Below are 17,658 nucleotides of genomic sequence, written 5' to 3' on the forward strand. Positions count from 1 at the left end.
GATGTGGCAGGGGGCTCAGGGCAGGGGGTTGGGGTGCAGGAGGGGTGGGGGATGTGGCAAGGGGCTCAGGGCAGGGGATTGGGGTGCAGAAGGGGTGTGGGATGTGGCAGCAGTGCAGTAACAAAGGCGAGGCGAGTGAGGCACTTGCCTCGGGCGCGCAAAGCTGAGGGGTGCAGAAAGTCTCTCCAGCGGTGGCGCTTCGGCGGCAGCTCTACCGCCGCTGCTTCATTCATTCTTCTGTGGCAATTCGGCTCCAGGTCCTTCCCTCCGAGAGAGACTGAGGGACCCGCCGCCGAATTGCCGCTGGACGTGCCGCCCCTCTCCCTTGCCTCGGGCACAAAAATATCTAGTTACGGCTCTGTGTGGCAGGCGGCTCAGGGCAGGGGGTTGGGATGCAGGAGCGGTGTGGGATGTGGCAGGGAGCTCAGGGCAGGGAGTTGGGGTGTGGAATGTGGCAGGGAGTTGGGGTGCAGGAGGGGTGTGGGATGTGGCAGGGGGCTCAGGGCAGGGGGTTGGGGTGCAGAAGGGGTGTGGGATGTGGCAGGGGGCTCAGGGCAGGGAGTTGGGGTGCAGGAGGGGTGCAGGGTGCGAGCTCCAGCCCGGCACCGCTTACCTAGAGCGGCTCTGGGGTGGCAGCGGTGCGCACCGGGGCCAGGGCAGGCTCCCTGCCTACCTGCCCTGGCCCCCGGCTCCGCACTGCTCCGTTCCAGGAAGCAGCTGGAACCATGTCCCTGCAGCCCCTGGAGGGGGGCGCTCAGGGTTCTGTGCGTGCGCTGCTCTTGCCGCTCCTCCAGGTACCTCCCACGAAGCTCCCGTTGGCCGTGGTTCCCTGTTCCTGGCCAATGGGAGCTGCGGGGGGCAGTGCCTGGAAGGAGGCAATGCAGGAGCCCTCTGCCTCCTTCCCCCTGCCTCCCCCCGGCCCAAAGGGGCATGCTGCCAGCTGCTTCAGAGAGCGGGGCGGGGCTCGCAACGCCACAGGGGGCAATCCTGCGGGTAGGCAGAGGGGTGGGGGGGCGGGGAGCTTGGCGGGCCACACGCAAGAGCCCCGCGGGCCGTGTGTTTGAGACCCCTGCCTTAGAGGGAATGTAGCTGCCTAGTAATTCCGCTTTCTTCCTTCTCCCAGTTAGGAATATTATGTAGTACTTTTCTTCTGTCCATCACGGTGATTAAGACTCCTTGCTGTAGAATGTTGTTCTATTGGAAAAAGTGCACCTTGTCTTGAACATCTTTACAATAAAGAAGGAAAAATGTGGGTAATACAAGTATGACTTCCCCAGTCCTGTTTTTGATGAGGTTGACCTGTGCATGATTGACTCCCAAAACATCTGCAAAATTGACATATGTATTTTATCATGACAAATTTGTCTAGTAGCAAAAAATGTCGAAGTGCAAACATTAGAACCTAAAAAAACCTCTTGCATTATTGTTTGTGCATTGTATAGATGTGGTTATCTTGATGCTCTGATGTGAAGGGCTAGTTTAGTGGTTTATCAAACGTTTTCATTTTGTGAGCCATTTTATGAGAAATGGACAAGCTCCCATCATAACATTTCAGTTCCCAACTACTTGTTTTCCCAAATGTTTCACTCTTTAGACAGCCAGGGAAGAATTCTGCATACCACAATTATATTAATTCTGGATACCACTATTGTCTCTAATTGTGGTGAGACGTTTCCATTGCTAAATACACTTTTAAGTTGGTTATAACTTCCTGAGGTTACCTTTTGAGCTGAAACTGTTCATATATTCCCTCAAACCATAAGAGATTTTGTGTGTATGTGCGCCAAGAAGTTTAAAATATCCATTTGGCCACTGAATTATCTGAATAGGAATAAAAATTATTTTCCAGCTGTTTTTATTAATTATCTTTCGTACTTTAACAACTAAGCTTTGTTTCAAACTTTGCATGGGTATATATTCCTGAACGAAGAACATATTCTTTGATTTGAAGAAATTTTGCTCTGAAATAGTTAAGCATGTTTTAAAAACACATGAAGATGTGGTGTTTTGAATGTTTGCAGGTATGCAGACTGTTCTAAGGGTTGCAAGTGTGGCTTTTTTACCCCTTCCCCTCGACATCTTTATTCTCAACTAGTGCTGGATAAAGGCATAAGACCCATAAGCGTGTGCCTGGAGATTGAGTTCCTGGAGTTACTTGATAGCTCAAAATCTGAGCTTCCATTTTTTTTTTATAGTGTATGCTTTCGTGGGATCATAGATTTGCATGAAGGGTTGTCAGCAAGGATCCTCCCCACCCCTGAACGCCAGGTTCTAGGCGGCGGCGGTGGTGGTGGTTGGACGTCTCACATATTGAATACCAGTGAAAATGAGGTAGGTTCAGAAGAGGCTAAAATAGGGAAAGAACACATTAAAAATTACTTATATAAATTAGATGTCTTCAAGTCACCAGGGCCTGATGAAATGCATCCTAGAATACTCAAGGAGCTGACTGAGGAGATATCTGAGCCATTAGTGATTCTTTGAAAAGTCATGGAAGACGGGAGAGATTCCAGAAGACTGGAAAAGGGCAAATATAGTGCCAATCTATAAAAAGGGAAATAAGGACAACCCAGGGAATTACAGACCAGTCAGCTTAACTTCTTTACCCGGAAAGATAACGGAGCAAATAATTAAGCAATCAGTTGGCAAATATCTAGAAGATAATAAGTTGAAAGTAACAGTCAGCATGGATTTGTAAAGAACTAATCGTGTCAAACCAACCTGATAGCTTTCTTTGACAGGATAACAAGCCTTGTGGATAGGGGGGAAGTGGTAGACATGGTAGATCTTGACTTTAGTAAAGCTTTTGATACTGTCTCGCATGACCTTCTCATAAACAAACTAAGGAAATGCAACCTAGATGGAGCTAATATAATATGGGTGCAAAACTGGTTGGAAAACTGTTCCTAGAGAGTAGTTATTAGTGGTTCACAGTTATGCTGGAAGGACATAACGAGTAGGGTCTCATGGGGATCAGTTCTGGGTCCGGTTCTGTTCAATATCTTCATTAATGATGTAGATAATGGTATAGAGCAGTGGTTCTCAAAGCTGGTCCCCCGCTTGTTCAGGGAAAGCCCCTGGCGGGCTGGGCCGGTTTGTTTACCTACCGCGTCTGCAGGTTCGGCCGATCGCGTCTCCCACTGGCTGCAGTTTGCTGCTCCAGGCCAGTGGGGGCTGCGAGAAGCCGCGGCCAGCACATCCCTTGGCCCGTGCCGCTTCCTGCAGTCCCCATTGGCCTGGAGCGGCGAACCGCGGCCAGTGGGAGCCGCGATTGGCCGAACCTGCGGATGTGGCAGGTAAACAAGCCAGCCTGGCCCGCCAGGGGCTTTCCCTGAACAAGCGGCTGACCGGCTTTGAGAACCACTGATATAGAGAGTAGACTTATAAAGTTTGCGGACGATACCAGGCTGGGAGGGGTTGCAAGTGCTTTGGAGGATAGGCTTAAAACTCAAAATGATCTGGACAAACTGGAGAAATGGTCTGCAGTAAATAGGATGAAATTCAATAAAGACAAATGCAAAGTACTCCATTTAGGACGGAACAATCAGTTGCACACATACAAAATGGGAAATGACTGCCTAGGAAGGAGTACTGCAGAATGGGATCTGGGGGTATTAGTGGATCACAAGCTAAATATGAGTCAACAGCGTAATGCTGTTGCAAAAAAAGCAAACATTATTCTGGGATGTATTAGCAGGAGTGTTGTAAGCAAGACATGAGAAGTAATTCTTCCTCTCTATTCTGTGCTGATTAAGCCTCAACTGGTGTATTGTGTCCAGTTCTGGGCGCCACATTTCAGGAAGGATGTGGACAAATTGGAGGGAGTCCAGAGAAGAGCAACAAAAATGATTAAAGGTCTAGAAAACATGACCTATGAGGGAAGATTGAAAAAATTTGGGTTTGTTTAAAAGAGAAGACTGAGGGGGGGCATAACAGTTTTCAAGTATGTAAAAGACTGTTAGAAGGAGGAGGGAGAATAATTGTTTTTCGTAACCTCTGAGGATAGGACAAGAAGCAGTGGGCTTAAATTGCAGGGAGATTTAGGTTGGACATTAGGAAAAAATTCCTAACTCTCAGGGTGATTAAGCACTGGAAGACATTGCCTAGGGAGGTTGTGGAATTTCCATCATTGGAGATATTTAAGAGCAGGTTAGACAAACACCTGTCAGGAATGGTCTAGATCAGTGTGATATAAAATTATTCTACTTAACTGCCAGGGGGCAAATTTGTCACGTACCCGTGGGAGAAAGAAGAAGGGAAAACATCAGCTATGGGTTGTCTTAACTCAGGAAGTTCCTTCGAGAGGAAATGTAGCCAAACTCCAAACCTGGAGACAATGGAACTTTCTGTGCCTGCGTCCTGTAGATAACTAACTGCTTGGTTTGCAAAATAAGCAAGGAGGAGGGGGCAAGTAAATGAACAATAAGGGGTCATAAGAGGGGCAGATACACGTAGCTTGCTAATTATGTATGGTAATGATAGCAAATTTTGGCCAATCATAGAGCGATAAATTATCATAAGCAGCTGCATATAATGCTTTGGTGTGTTTTCTTTGTTCTTGCTGACTTATGAGGTCGAACCCAATTGCAATTGAAATAAACGGATCGCCCCTCCCGGGGCTCCTTGCTTGATTAGCTGTGTCCGTCTCTCCTTATTCCTCAGCTGGAGCGGACAGGAATTTCTATGACAAGTGGTTCCCAAACTTGTTCCGCCGCTTGTGCAGGGAAAGCCCCTGGCGGGCCAGGCCAGGTTGTGTACCTGCCACGTCTGCAAGTTCGGCCGATCGCGGCTCCCAGTGGCTGCGGTTCGCCCCTCTGGGACAATGTGAGCTGCTGGAAGCGGCGCGGGCTGAGCCACTGCTTCCAGCAGCTCCCATTGGCCCGGAGCAGCGACCCGCGGCCCCTGGGAGCCGCGATCAGCCGAACCTGCGGACGTGGCAGGTACACAACCCGGCCCGGGCCGCCAGGGGCTTTCCCTGCACAAGCGGCGGAACAAGTTTGGGAACCACTGGTCTAAATAATACTTAGTCCTGCCATGAATGCAGAGGACTGGACTAGATGACCTCTCAAGGTCCCTTCCAGCCCTATGATTCTTTGTTCATAGTGTTGTCCAATCTCCAAGGGAGTCCCAGTCTGCCCAAAGAGGAATGTTGCTGGTCTCCCAACCAGCTCAGCAAACTGCTCTGGTTTTGCTGGCCCCTGCCAGTGTCACCTTGAAGAGGTTCAGGGCCTTGTTGCTGGGGTGGGATCATGTGGAACATGATTAGGATTTCATATTGCTTTAATCTGTCCCTGTTCTCAACAAACATGGAAGCCTGTTCCAAGCTCTGAACTAAAAAAGCTGGTCCACTTTGCCCACCAAGAATTTTTCTGGATAAAGTACTGTTTGGTCTTATTGTTCTTTCTTTCAAATGGAATTAAACAAAATGTTGTTGCTTCATGAAGAGCACTTGGGAGTAATCAGAGAAGATGAATGTATATAATTCGGACATCAGCACATTCCATTTACCTGCAGCTCCAACAAACAGTTGAATTTTGTTATGATGCCATAGATTTGCTCAGGAAATAATACTCCTTGGAGGGTAAAATGTTTCTGTAAACATTGTATATAGGTAGTATCTTGACCACTTGAGAAAACTGAATCATTAGCTAGTGAAGGGCTAAGTAGATCGGCCATTTGGAAGTAAATTATCCAGGTTCCAGTGAAACTGGTATACACCCAAGTTCTCAGGTTTCTAATTCTGGTTGTGTTTTCTAACTTTCTTCTGAAAGTGTTTTTTAAATAATTTTTAATTACTATTGTAAATGTCATTTTAGCTAGAAGTGAGCAGGCTAAAGTCAGTTCTATGACATAGACCCATTTCACACAGATGCCAGTGGAGTTGTACCTTTTTACACCAGAACTGAATTTGGCACAGAATGTTTATAGCTATTACATTTTGTAGCTAGCTAGTATTAATCTTTGTTTTGCTTTCAGTTGTGCCTACACACCTAATAAAGTATATAATCTTATATAAAAATCCAGACTCTTTGTTATAGTATCTTTCAGTGCCTGAGGCTCAGTAAACCGGTTGCAGTAGTTCTAGCTTTCCTTCTTGGCTGCATGGTTTTAAGAGTCACTGTTCTTTAGGAAGTTGCTTTCTTTTTAGCAGATTTTCTTCTGATGGTTTCTTTCCAATAGTTTTCTAAAGGAAATGCATTGTGTTTTTTGTTGCCAAGTGTGATGAAGAGAATCCAGAACATAGCCAAAACAAGCTGCTCTGCTTATCTTGTGCATGTATAAAATCTAAATTCTCCCCCCACCCCCAATCCCTCTTTCACATCCCCTCTGTACAGCAAATGTGTTTATCAAGTTGCTCAGTATAAATTTTGATTGGGACACTATAAGTACCTGGAATGAGGGGACATTTTAAGAGCGGAAGTGCTGAATTCACAACACTGTTATCTCACCACTCTACATTCTCTACAGGAGCTGCAACCGTCATGCAAACCATTTACTAATTCCTCAGTAGGGATGTCTGCACAGTGTTTTATTCAGACTCTTAATTAAACATGCAGGGATCTGTAAAAACACATTTAATATGTTGCATTTCTGATGTACAATCTTGAAACCTTTTTTTCTACAGCAGATTCTTGAATATGTTCGGTTGACTACATCTGAAATGGTATTTAAAAATCTTTATAAAACTGACACTTCTGGACTAAAAAGCTGCCGAAAGAATGTTCTCCCTCCCAAAAATATTCAATTTTTTTAGTGGGCTCTTAACATTTTTGTCTGGTATACATAAAATCTGGCCTTTTATTAAGAGTTTTGAGGATAACTCACTTGTATTCACTTGCATACCAATTAGTTATGCCCTTATAAAATAGACATAGATTAAAAAGGTTAAAGCTAAAAATAATTTAAAAAAAATAGTTGAAATGTCTAACTGAATAATGTCCTGGCCTCTGACTGGGTCAGAAGACTTAGGACTTCCATACTGAGCTATAGCTGGTGAAGGGAGACACAGACTCTGGGTGGGGAGCAAATGTGGTTTTGTACCACTTACCTGACCTTCAGATTTGGGGCCAAAATGTGCCCAGTGTAAGTTAAAGTAGCCATGGGGGTTCAGTGTTTTTAAAGAGTGAGTAACTTTAAAAGAAAAGTCTTGAACCAACAACTTTAGATGTTACAATTCCATTGTGCTTAATCAATAGACATGTGACTAAAACTTGGGGGGGTTCTCAGTACTTAACTATTTGTCACCAAAAAAACCCACCACCGAGATGAAAGCGTTATCACCATGGAGAACCAGAATCAGTCAGTATGAGAAAGGTGTATGCTTCTTCAGCAGACTGAATTCCACTGAAGAGGAGATTAATTAATACAAATACATTATTCAATACATTGGAATCTGTTTGTTGTTCTGTTGAAAAAAGTCAGGTTTCATTTTATTTGTGGTTGTTAAGTTACATTATATTTACATATATACATATTTCTAACTCAGCTTGTGACTTTCAATTCTGTACAAAAATTCTTGCTTATTAAGGAACATGTTTAATAATATTTCAAAGAAGGTACATCCATCACTTAGAGAAAATAAAATCTGGTTAAGAGTTTGAGGGTAACTCACTTGTATTCACTTGAATACAAACTAGTTAAGCTTCTACAAAATAAACATAGATGAAAAGGTGAAAGCTAAAAATAATTTAAAAATACAGACAAGAATTAAAAATAAAAAGGGAAGAGTTTAAATTTATAAATCTTAAACAAACAAACAAACAAAAAAGAGTAAAAATAAAAAAATCTAAAAAATGAAAAGGCCAGGGTTAAAATACCAAACAAGAAATGTGAGGCTAGGATTAATAACCTACAGTTGAGGCAATGGTGGCTAGGTATGGATTTAATACCAAAGTAAGAATTTGGTACAGATCACGGTATTACCTTTTTAATTTATTTTGGTAAAAAGCACTAACAAGCCATGTACCAGCTGTCATAACTCCCTACTTGAATATTTGTGTACTCTTTCCCTCCCTTAGTATCAGATATAGCACTTGTCTGTGCACAAGCACAAGGCTGTGTGGATCCCACAGCTTTTGAGCACCTAAACCTGAGGCTTTCTTCCTTTTAGGTCCCATTTCTGCAAACAGTTAAGCTCTTTATTCATCTGAGTTAGAGCTGGATGGGAAACGGTTCTTCTGTCCTGCAAAACTTTGAGATTTCAAAAATCTTTTCCATTCTGCATCGGGAGGTTTGGGTGAGGGAGAGAGAGAGAGATTTACCCATCCAATAGCCTTGTGGTCAGGATACTCGCCGGGGATGTGGGAAGCCCAGGTTCAAGTCCGTGCTCCCACATCCCAGGTATGTGCCCTAACCACCAGGCTATAGAGTCATTCTCTCTTTTGCCCAATGAATGACCCCTATGCCAGATAGCCAATAACCTGGTAGTTCAGGTGTTCATCTGGGATAAGGTAGAATTGCAGAGCTGGGACTTGAACCTGGGCCTGTTGGCTATTCTAGAGACTCTCACCAGAATTTCCCTCCTGGATCTCAGAAACCTGTTTCTACAAAAGGTTTGTGTTGATGAATTGGTATTGTCCAATGCGAAAACCGGTTTGAAAAATTCCCAACCACTCTGTCAGTAGTTCCACTTTCATTGTGGGAACTACTTAAGTGAATATATTTTTAGGATGCAGCCCTTCTTTTATCCATAATAGTGACTTTCAGATTCTGTTCTGTTTTTTCTTCAATCACATTTCTACTTATCACACTTCAGCAGAATTTGATATCTTGTAATTTAGCATCTTCTAGGCAGGAATTCATGACTCCTCAGAGCTATACGTGCTTTTTAATTTCATATAATTTAACAAGACAACATAAAGCTGTATTTGTGATGTATTACTTGAAGTATGAAAACAGCAGGCTGTTGAGTAGTAATTTATAACAAGAGCTATGTTTATAGTACCATGTGGTTTACCTTTCTATACCATTGTAATTTGTTCCCCCTTGAAATCTGCCAAGTCTTCAACTCTTTTACAAAATTCAATTAAAAAATGTTAAAAAAACACATTTTGGGAAAATATAAAGTATGATCACTGTTGGCCCTCATGTTTAAAATATTTCCTCCCGATGCCTGGCTTTTTCTTCATTGGACATCCCTTTCCTCTGCTATTTATTCCTTTCATGCAAAATCTTAAAAGCATGGTAGTATGTCTTTGTTATATTTTATACATCTATATTATAGTGTTGTGCCTTGGAAGAGGCTGCTTTATAAATGCTTTATAAATTTAGGGTCCGATTCCAATCTCAACCACACCAATGTAATTTCAAAGTTACTCTGTTGATGCTCATAGAGCACTATATTTACACCAGAATAACTGGTACTAAAATCTGACCTGAAGTATGTGTATTGACTAAACTGTAGTGGTAAAAATAAAACCATAAAAACACTTCATACTTGTAGGAGACAGGACATATGATACTTTTTTAAAGAAAAAATTGATCAGCATAACAAAAAGTTTGAAGAACACTACAATAAGTTCAGAAATTTCATTTTCAAAGGTTGGTTTTAGTTTGAACATGTTAAAAAGGTTGTGAAATTTAATAAATGATGGTTCCTGGGAAGCACCTTGGGCAATCTTGATTGTGAAAAGTGTTTTATATCTGCATTAAGAAGTAATTCCCTAAAATAATGGACCATATCCTATCCTCTGCTTCACAGAATTGAAGGTAACAAAATATGGTCTAAATTAGGGGCCAAATCCATGGTGAGGAAAGATTAATGGCTCAGCTGTGTTCTTCCATTGCCCCAGACTTAGGGCAGATCTACACTACAGCCGGGATTGACGCTCTGGGATCGATCCACCGGCAGTCGGTTTAGCGGGTCTAGTGAAGACCCGCCAAATTGACAGCAGATCGCTTTCCAGTCGACCCCTGTACTCTACCCCCGATGAGAAGAGTAAGGTAAGTTGACGGGAGATTTTCTCCCGTCGACCCCCCCGCGGTAACTCGACCTAAAGTACATTATTCATGTAGCTGGAGTTGCATAGCATAGATCGACTTACTGCGGTAGTGTAGACATAGCCCAAGTGGGATGTCCTTTTTGCAGCTCTGGATGGGAAAAGGAACTGCTAAAGATCAACCCCTGGACATGGCATGCTTCCTGCATGTGTGTGGATTTCAGTTAGTGCTGGTCAGATGAGCAGTAATTCCTCTTTTCTCTTTCCCTACCTTCCCATTCCTTTTTGAGGATGGCTTTTGATGCATGGCAGCCCAACTGCTGAGACTGTAGGTGGGAGTCAAGGAAACTCTGCAGAAATCCTGGGACTACATGAAAATCGTTCTGTCCCCTTAGGGTGACCAGAAATCTATGGGTTGAGGGCCAAATCTGTCATTTCATTGACAAATAAGACTCCTGCCCCTTACTTCCAATTTTCTTCAGGAATTTTTCGAAGTAGCTACACAAAGAAAACCATTACCAGGTGGTTACATGGGGTCCAAAATGCTAAGATTTTTAAAATATAATAAAGTACATGACAAAATAAGACTTCTATTGTATATCATCAGTAAGGCTATGATTTAATCACGGGTATTTTTTGCAAAAGTCATGGACAGGTCACAGGCAATAACCAAAAAGTCATGGCCCAGTGACCTGTCCATGACTTTGACTAAAAATACCCCTAGCTAAATCTTAGGTGCTGCGGGGGAGGGGCGCTCCGGCGCAATGTGCTCTGGGACCCCAGGGATGCTGCTGCTTGGTGAGGGGAGGGGTGCTCCGGGGCGTCACCGCTGCCAGGGAGGGGGGGTCGGCCAGGGGTGCCACCGCTGCTACTGGGAGGCACTCTGCCCCCCCCCCCTTCGCTGCCACCGCCGCTGCTGGGGAGGGGGGACCGGCAGCGCTGACTACTGCTACTCCAGGTGGGAGGGTGGCTCGGGGTGCCGCTGCTGCTCCCGGACTACTGCTCCGGGGCAACGCTCGGGACCAGCTGCTCCGGGGCAACGACCAAGTAGCAGCCGGTGTGGCTGGCCCCGGGGCTGCCCCGGGGTCAGCTGCACCGGTTACTGCAGAAGTCACACAAGTCCCAGAAAGTCATGGAACCTGTGACTTTGTGACCGACACGCAGCCTTAATTATCAGTGCGTTTTATTGAAAGCAACTATACAGTTTCATAATTAGTTCCTTCGGTGTCTAGCAGTTGCTGACTAATACAACATTTTCAATATTTACTTATGTGTAACTGAAGGGGCACATCCTGCAAGAAACGCATGTGAGTAAAATAATATTAAGTATTTGCAGGATTGAGCCTTAAAACAATAATTACTGATGCCAATAGAACATAACAGTCCATTGATTGACATGCCTTAAATGAGCACACCAAAAAAGCTTCAAATGCTTGTTTTAAACCTGATTGGGCGCTGTCTTACCAATGTACATTATCTGTGAACAGATGTTGAATGCTGTGCTGTTCAACTGATTATAATGGGACTGCCTTAAAGTGTGACCTTGATTGTGCCAGTTGCAATGTGCTTGAGGGGTTTTCAAATTGCAAATCTTAGTTATTATATGCATAGCAATGCTTTTAACCTTTCTTGGGCTGCCTGAACGTATCTTAATCAGTACCTTGTATTTTTTGTTCATTTTTGAGGCAGTTGTGTTGGTCATAGTCACAAAAGACACTTTCAATTTCTCTTTTGCCTATAGTGAAATACTTATAGCCCATGACAAGTAAAACACAGGTCTCTGAGCCTACCTAGTCTGTTTGGATATTGCCATAGAATTTTCTACTCCTGGGGAAGGGTGGGAAATCTGAAAATAGGCATAGTCACTGAGTCAAAGACCTAATCACTCAACTAAGCTCTGCAGTGAAGGATAGTGTCCGTAAGCATCGCCAATGCTTTCAAATACCTGTGTATATATTTTGACACAGATGTCTCCAATGAATGCTTTTGTTTATTCACACAATGGGAATCTAGTAAAATGATACATTTTAAGATTAAAGTGGAAACTCAAAGGAAATTTCAATTTCCTTAGGCCATGTTTGCGCTAGAAAGCTTACAGTGGTACAGCTGTACTGATGCAGCTGGGCTGCTGTAAGATCGCTCATGTAGCCTCTCCATGCTGACAGGAGAGAACTCTCCCGTCGGCATAATAAAACTGCCTCCATGAGTGGTAGCTCTCCCGCTGACATAGCACTGTCCACATCCGCGTTTCTGTCCATGTAACTTACATCACTCAGGGGTGGGGTTTTTTTTTTTTTTCCCCACACCCCTGAGCGACATAAGTTTTATCGACAAAAGCATAGGCGCCGACTTCCACTGTTCCCGGTGGGTGCTTGACCCCGCCTCTGCCCTGCCTCTTCTCTGCCTCCTCCCCTGAGCGCGCCACATCCCCACTCCTCCCCCCTCCCTCCTGGAAAGTCCTAAGCACCACCAAACAGCTATTTGGCGGCGGGAAGCGCTGGGAGGTAGGTAAGTGGAGGAGCGGGGACGTGGGGCTCTCGGGGGGGGGAGGGGGAAGGAGGTGGGGCGGGAGGTGAGGGGAGTTTGGCTGCCGGTGGGTGCAAAGCACCCACTAATTTTTTTCCATGGTTTTCCCACGGAGTCCGCGCCTATGGACAAAAGTGGTAGAGTAGACATGGCCTTAGAGCAGTGGTGGGCAACCTGTGGCCTGTGGACCAGACACAGCCTGTCAGGGTAATCCGCTGGCTGCCCGCGTGACGGTTTGTTTACATTGACCGTCCACAGGCACGGCCGCCCGCAGCTCCCACTGGCCGTTTGCTGTGCCTGGCCAATGGGAGCTGTGGGAAGCGGAGCGGCCTGCAGGGACATGCTGGCCGCCGCTTCCCGCAGCTCCCTTTGGCTGGGAACGGCAAACCACGGCCACTGGGAGCTATGGGCGGCTGTGCCTGCAGATGGTCAATGTAAACAAACCATCTTGCAGCCCGTCAGCGGATTACCCTGATGGGCCGCATGCGGCCCACGGACCACAAGTTGCCCACCACTGCCTTAGAGAATACAGCTGAAAAGGCACAAGCTGAATTTTAGTGAAAGATAAGTAGTAAAGTGGGGTGACATTTTGATAAATTTTTGCAGCAAAAAATGTAGATTTGTTTGACCAAAATATTTTGTGAAGGTGTGTCACTTTCACCAAATGGTTTAAAAAGACTAACCCCCACCAAAACTGCAGAAAAATATAAAAACATTTTATCTCCCGGCGCTAGGAGCTAATCCCCTTGTGGAGGTGGATTACCAGGAACGCTGGGAAAGCTCTCTCCCAGCGCTCGTGCGCTACCACACTCGCACTTCAAAGCGAGTTTCCAGTGTAGACATACCCGCAGCATTGTCCTCTTCATAGCTTAGCCCTTGGGCCAAGTCCCCTTTAAATTCTTCCCCCTTCCAGGGTATTGCAGGCAAACTGTCCCAGGCGGTCCTCTCCCCACTGCCTGGTCTGTGCTTCTCCCCCAGTGCTTCTTTCCCCACTGCCTGGTCTGTGCTTCTCCCCCAGTGCTTCTTTCCCCACTGCCTAGTCTGTGCTTCTCCTGGTAGGGGAACCGGGGCCCACCCTTTACACCAGGTTCCTGTCCAGGGACCCTCAATCCAGCAGCTCTGGACTTTTACTCTCCTAGTCCTTACTACTCCTTCCCTGAACTGCTTCCTACTCTGTCCTTGCAGCTTCTTGCTCTTTCCCCCTTGTATCAGGGAGTGCAACTGCAGGTTTCCTCCTGCAGCCTGCCAACTTCCTCTCTTTATAGACCCTGCCCAGATCCTCTCTCCAGTTGGACTTCATCTGCAATTAGGCCATAGCACTCCCTAGGTTTCCTCCAGGTGCAGCCTAAGGTTAATTGGCATAATTTACACCTTTAGGCCTCGAGTGGGGTGGACACCCCATCACACCCTATTCTTACTTGTAATCACTAAGGAAGTGGTAAATTAACTTTAGTTAACTCTAGCAAAATGGCAGAATAACATTATCCAATTCTTGGAAAATGTCTTGCTCCTGAAATGAATTAGCTGTGCCAGTCTCTCTTTTTCAGTCAGTCCTCTTCACAATTGCTTGCTCCCCATGCCCAACAAAATCCATTCGTAGGAGAGATATGTTTGGGGGCGAGGATTGAAAGTTTCTTGGCAAGACTTGTTGGTTTCACCTGACTACTGGAGAATCTTTTTTTTTTTTTCTTCTCCCCTTAAATACTTGAGCCCTGTTGTCCTCTTCTTGCTCTTTTATAGTTGACTAGATGAACAGAAATGACAGCTAGAAAGAACATGTTAGCTCACTCCCCTTTCCAACCTCTTTAGAAGTTAACAGGCTATGTTGACTATGCCTCCTCTTTGGATGGCTGCTGAATATTCTTGGAAAAGCCCTCTCAGAAGCCAAGTTGCCATATACTGGTATGACAGTCTGGCTGTTCACAACTGCCATTGTAAGTATGGGGGAAAGGATGCACAGAATGCTGCCATTCAGAAATAATTTGCTCATAGGTTTCTCCAGCTATGGCACAAAGATTTTGTAGGCCAGTAGCTACAGAGTCAACTTTTTTGGTGGACCAGGGCCTAATTTTATTTTGCTTTCCCTATTTAGTAATGCTATTAGAATGCAAAAGGCAATTTTTATAGCAATGTTAACTAAACTTTGACTTTGGAAGCACAGAATATAAATAGTTTCCAAAGCAATGTCTTTAAGTATGACAGTTTTAAAAATTCACCTTAGAAATGAAGAGAATTAGGGTGACCAGATGTCCCGATTTTATAGGGACAGTCCCATTGTGTGAAGAAATACTTCCTTTTTGTTTGTTTTTAAACCTGCTGCCTATTAATTTCATTTGGTGATCCCTAGTTCTTGTGTTATGAGGAGTAAATAGCACGTCCTTATTTACTTTCTCCACACCAGTCATGATTTTACAGACCTCAATCATATCCCCCTTTAGTCGTCTCTTTTCCAAGCTGAAAAGTCCAAGTCTTATTAATCTCTCTTCATACGGAAGCCGTTCCATACCCCTAATCATTTTTGTTGCCCTTTTCTGAACTTTTTCCAATTCCAATATATCTTTTTTGAGATGCGGTGACCACATCTACACACAGTATTCAAGATGTGGACGTACCATGGATTTATATAGAGACAATATAATATTTTCTGTCTTATTATCTATCCCTTTCTTAATGATTCCCAGCATTCTGTTCGCATTTTTGACTGCCACTGCACATTGCGTGGATGTTTTCAGAGAACTATCCACAATGACTCCCAAGATCTCTTTCTTGAGTGGTAACAGCTAATTTAGACCCCATCATTTTATATGTATAGCTGGGATTATGTTTTCCAATGTGCATTACTTTGAATTTATCAACACCGAGTTTCTTCTGCCATTTTGTTGCCCAGTCACCCAGTTTTGAAAGATCCTTTTGTAGCTCTTGGCAGTCTGCCTGGGACTTAACTATCTTGAGTAGTTTTGTTTACAGAGTCTCCACAGTCCCAAATGTGGGATTATAACTCTTGATGAAGTAGTAATAGTGCTGAAAAGAGTTAGTAGGTATTTTATCTTGCATAGGCAAGTTTATTTAATACTCATTTTAAAAGTGAATCTAAGTAATCCTTGTATCAAAAATGATTCTACAATATTAGTAGCTTTTCTAGAACAGAAGTGCTAGTATTGTAGAAAAGAGCATTGTAGAAGTACAATTATTATGGAATTGCTTCTACAACAAAAGCAATAGGAAAAAAGCCTCCTGATATTGGAGAAAATTACTGTAAATTATTTTTCTTTTGTAGTAAGTTTTTTTTTCTGTCATGTGAGTGTGGCTGGGGTAGTGGTTTTGAGCACTAGAGACAAACAGCGATTGGGTAGAGCTTGGAAGAATGAATTGGGAACAGAACCTTTTAAGGCAGGTGCAACCTGAAGATATGAAATGAAGGAAAGGGGTTTGAAAGAGGTACTGACAGATGGACATGGGGAAGGAGCTAGAGAGGTAAAGATAAATGTGGTGTCCTGAAGAGTGAGAAGGGAACTGGAGGGATCAAAGGGGGACCAGACTTAAGGGTACTTTAATTGGTCTTTGTTTTCTAACAGTAACATTTATTTCATTCTAGAGCTGCAAATTCTAAACCATAGTCTATTGCAATAGAATTCTTTATTTTTTCTAACAGGACGTGATAATGCATGTGAGAAAACATCATACATGTTCCTACGGAAAGAACTTCCTGTGCGGCTAGCTAATACCATGAGAGAAGTCAATTTGCTGCCTGATAACTTGCTAAACAGGCCTTCAGTTGGGCTAGTTCAGAGTTGGTAAGTATGGAGAATGAGAAAGAAATTAAGAAATCAGTATATTTCTGCTACTGTAAATGTATTTAAAAGTTTTACATGTGAAAATGAATCTTATTATCCAGTTCTCTAATTTGAATAATTTATTTTTATAACATTTTTTCCCCGTTGAACTATTATACATATACAAATGAGGCCTCATTTTCTGCTGTCTGATACTAAACAAATACTCTGATACAATTTTCAGAGGTAGAATGGGGACTCCATAAATTGGTTTTTTGAGTAGGAGCCCAGAAATTCTGTGCATGAGTGATTTCAGTGAAAGATTTTAGAGTTCTAAATCAGTAGCTGCTACAAGGCCTGCTTCATTTTTAAAGGGAAGACTAAACATCAACCTAATTTAATTGTAGCTGTCATGGATTCTCTCATCAGAAGAAATAAGTCCCTGCACATTTAAAATGTTTCTTCTTTCTCCAGCTATCCCCTCATCAAAACATTTGAAAACTGATTTAAGCTTTTTCTGCTCTCATAGCTTGTGTTTTTAAAACTTTAATTCAGATGGTCCCTTGGACTGCAAAACTCTGTAGTTTGTCCAGTTGGCCTGCGACAAACTATTCATCCTATCCTCTCAGCTGATTTGTATTAGTGTTAATACCAAATTCTGGCATCTACTCACTGACATTTATCTCTACTTTACTTGTAAATTGAGCAAAGGTCTGTAAACTTCTTCCTTGGTTACATTCATAGGGCTCTGAACAAGTTCTGCCACAAGGCACAGCTCTTCATGCTGTTCATGTTTGAGAATTAATCCACAAAATTTATGTAAAAATACCTTTGCATACTCTGCGGAATTTCTCTAGGCATCGATTACCCCTGGTGTGGAATCGTTCCTGGTCGCTGCACCGGTCTCCGGCTCCCCAGTACCACTCCTCGGGCAGGCACTATGGCATCGATGGCTCTGCCCTGGTCACCAGAAGGGCCGAGGTCCAAGCCTAAGGGGAGTTCAGCCCCTCACCTATAAAAAGCAAATCGCCACCGGCCCAAGAGACCAGCGTGGCTCCTGTGGCAGCGGTGTGAAGGTAGGGGCAATGGCCTGTTCAGTGGCAGTACTGGAACCCCTGGGGTGTACCTGTTGTACCAGTTCCGTACTCCCACTGTTCCTCCCAAGCCGCATCGGATAAGCTGTCCCCGGCACAGCCGGCGCGCAAGTCAGAGCAACACATCTTGAAGAACAACAGTCTTTTATTGTCAGCATATTAATGAATCACCAGTGTCTTCAAGATGACTCAGAGGTCTAACTGATTGCTAAACTCACAGATGGAGTTTTTGTAATGGTTCAGGAAATGACATTTGAAGTCCATGATTAGAGGAATGTATTACATTTATTTGTTATTGTAATAGGTTCATTTTAGGAAGATTAAGTT

General features: G+C 43.8%; 1 protein-coding gene across 1 annotated transcript in view; it reads left to right on the plus strand.

The window, feature by feature from the left end:
- The window catches only part of LOC112118061 (pyruvate dehydrogenase (acetyl-transferring) kinase isozyme 3, mitochondrial), an 88,382-nt gene that overhangs the window by 16,793 nt on the left and 53,931 nt on the right, over positions 1 to 17,658 (plus strand). The window contains exon 2 of the mRNA XM_026649896.2: positions 16,117 to 16,258. Within this exon, the coding sequence (XP_026505681.1) occupies positions 16,117 to 16,258 (142 nt within the window). The remainder of the gene's footprint in view (positions 1 to 16,116; positions 16,259 to 17,658) is intronic.

Source organism: Terrapene carolina, unplaced genomic scaffold (genome assembly GCF_002925995.2).
Source record: "Terrapene carolina triunguis isolate 2854851 unplaced genomic scaffold, T_m_triunguis-2.0 Scaffold23, whole genome shotgun sequence".
In the NCBI taxonomy this organism is placed as follows: Eukaryota; Metazoa; Chordata; order Testudines; family Emydidae; genus Terrapene; species Terrapene triunguis.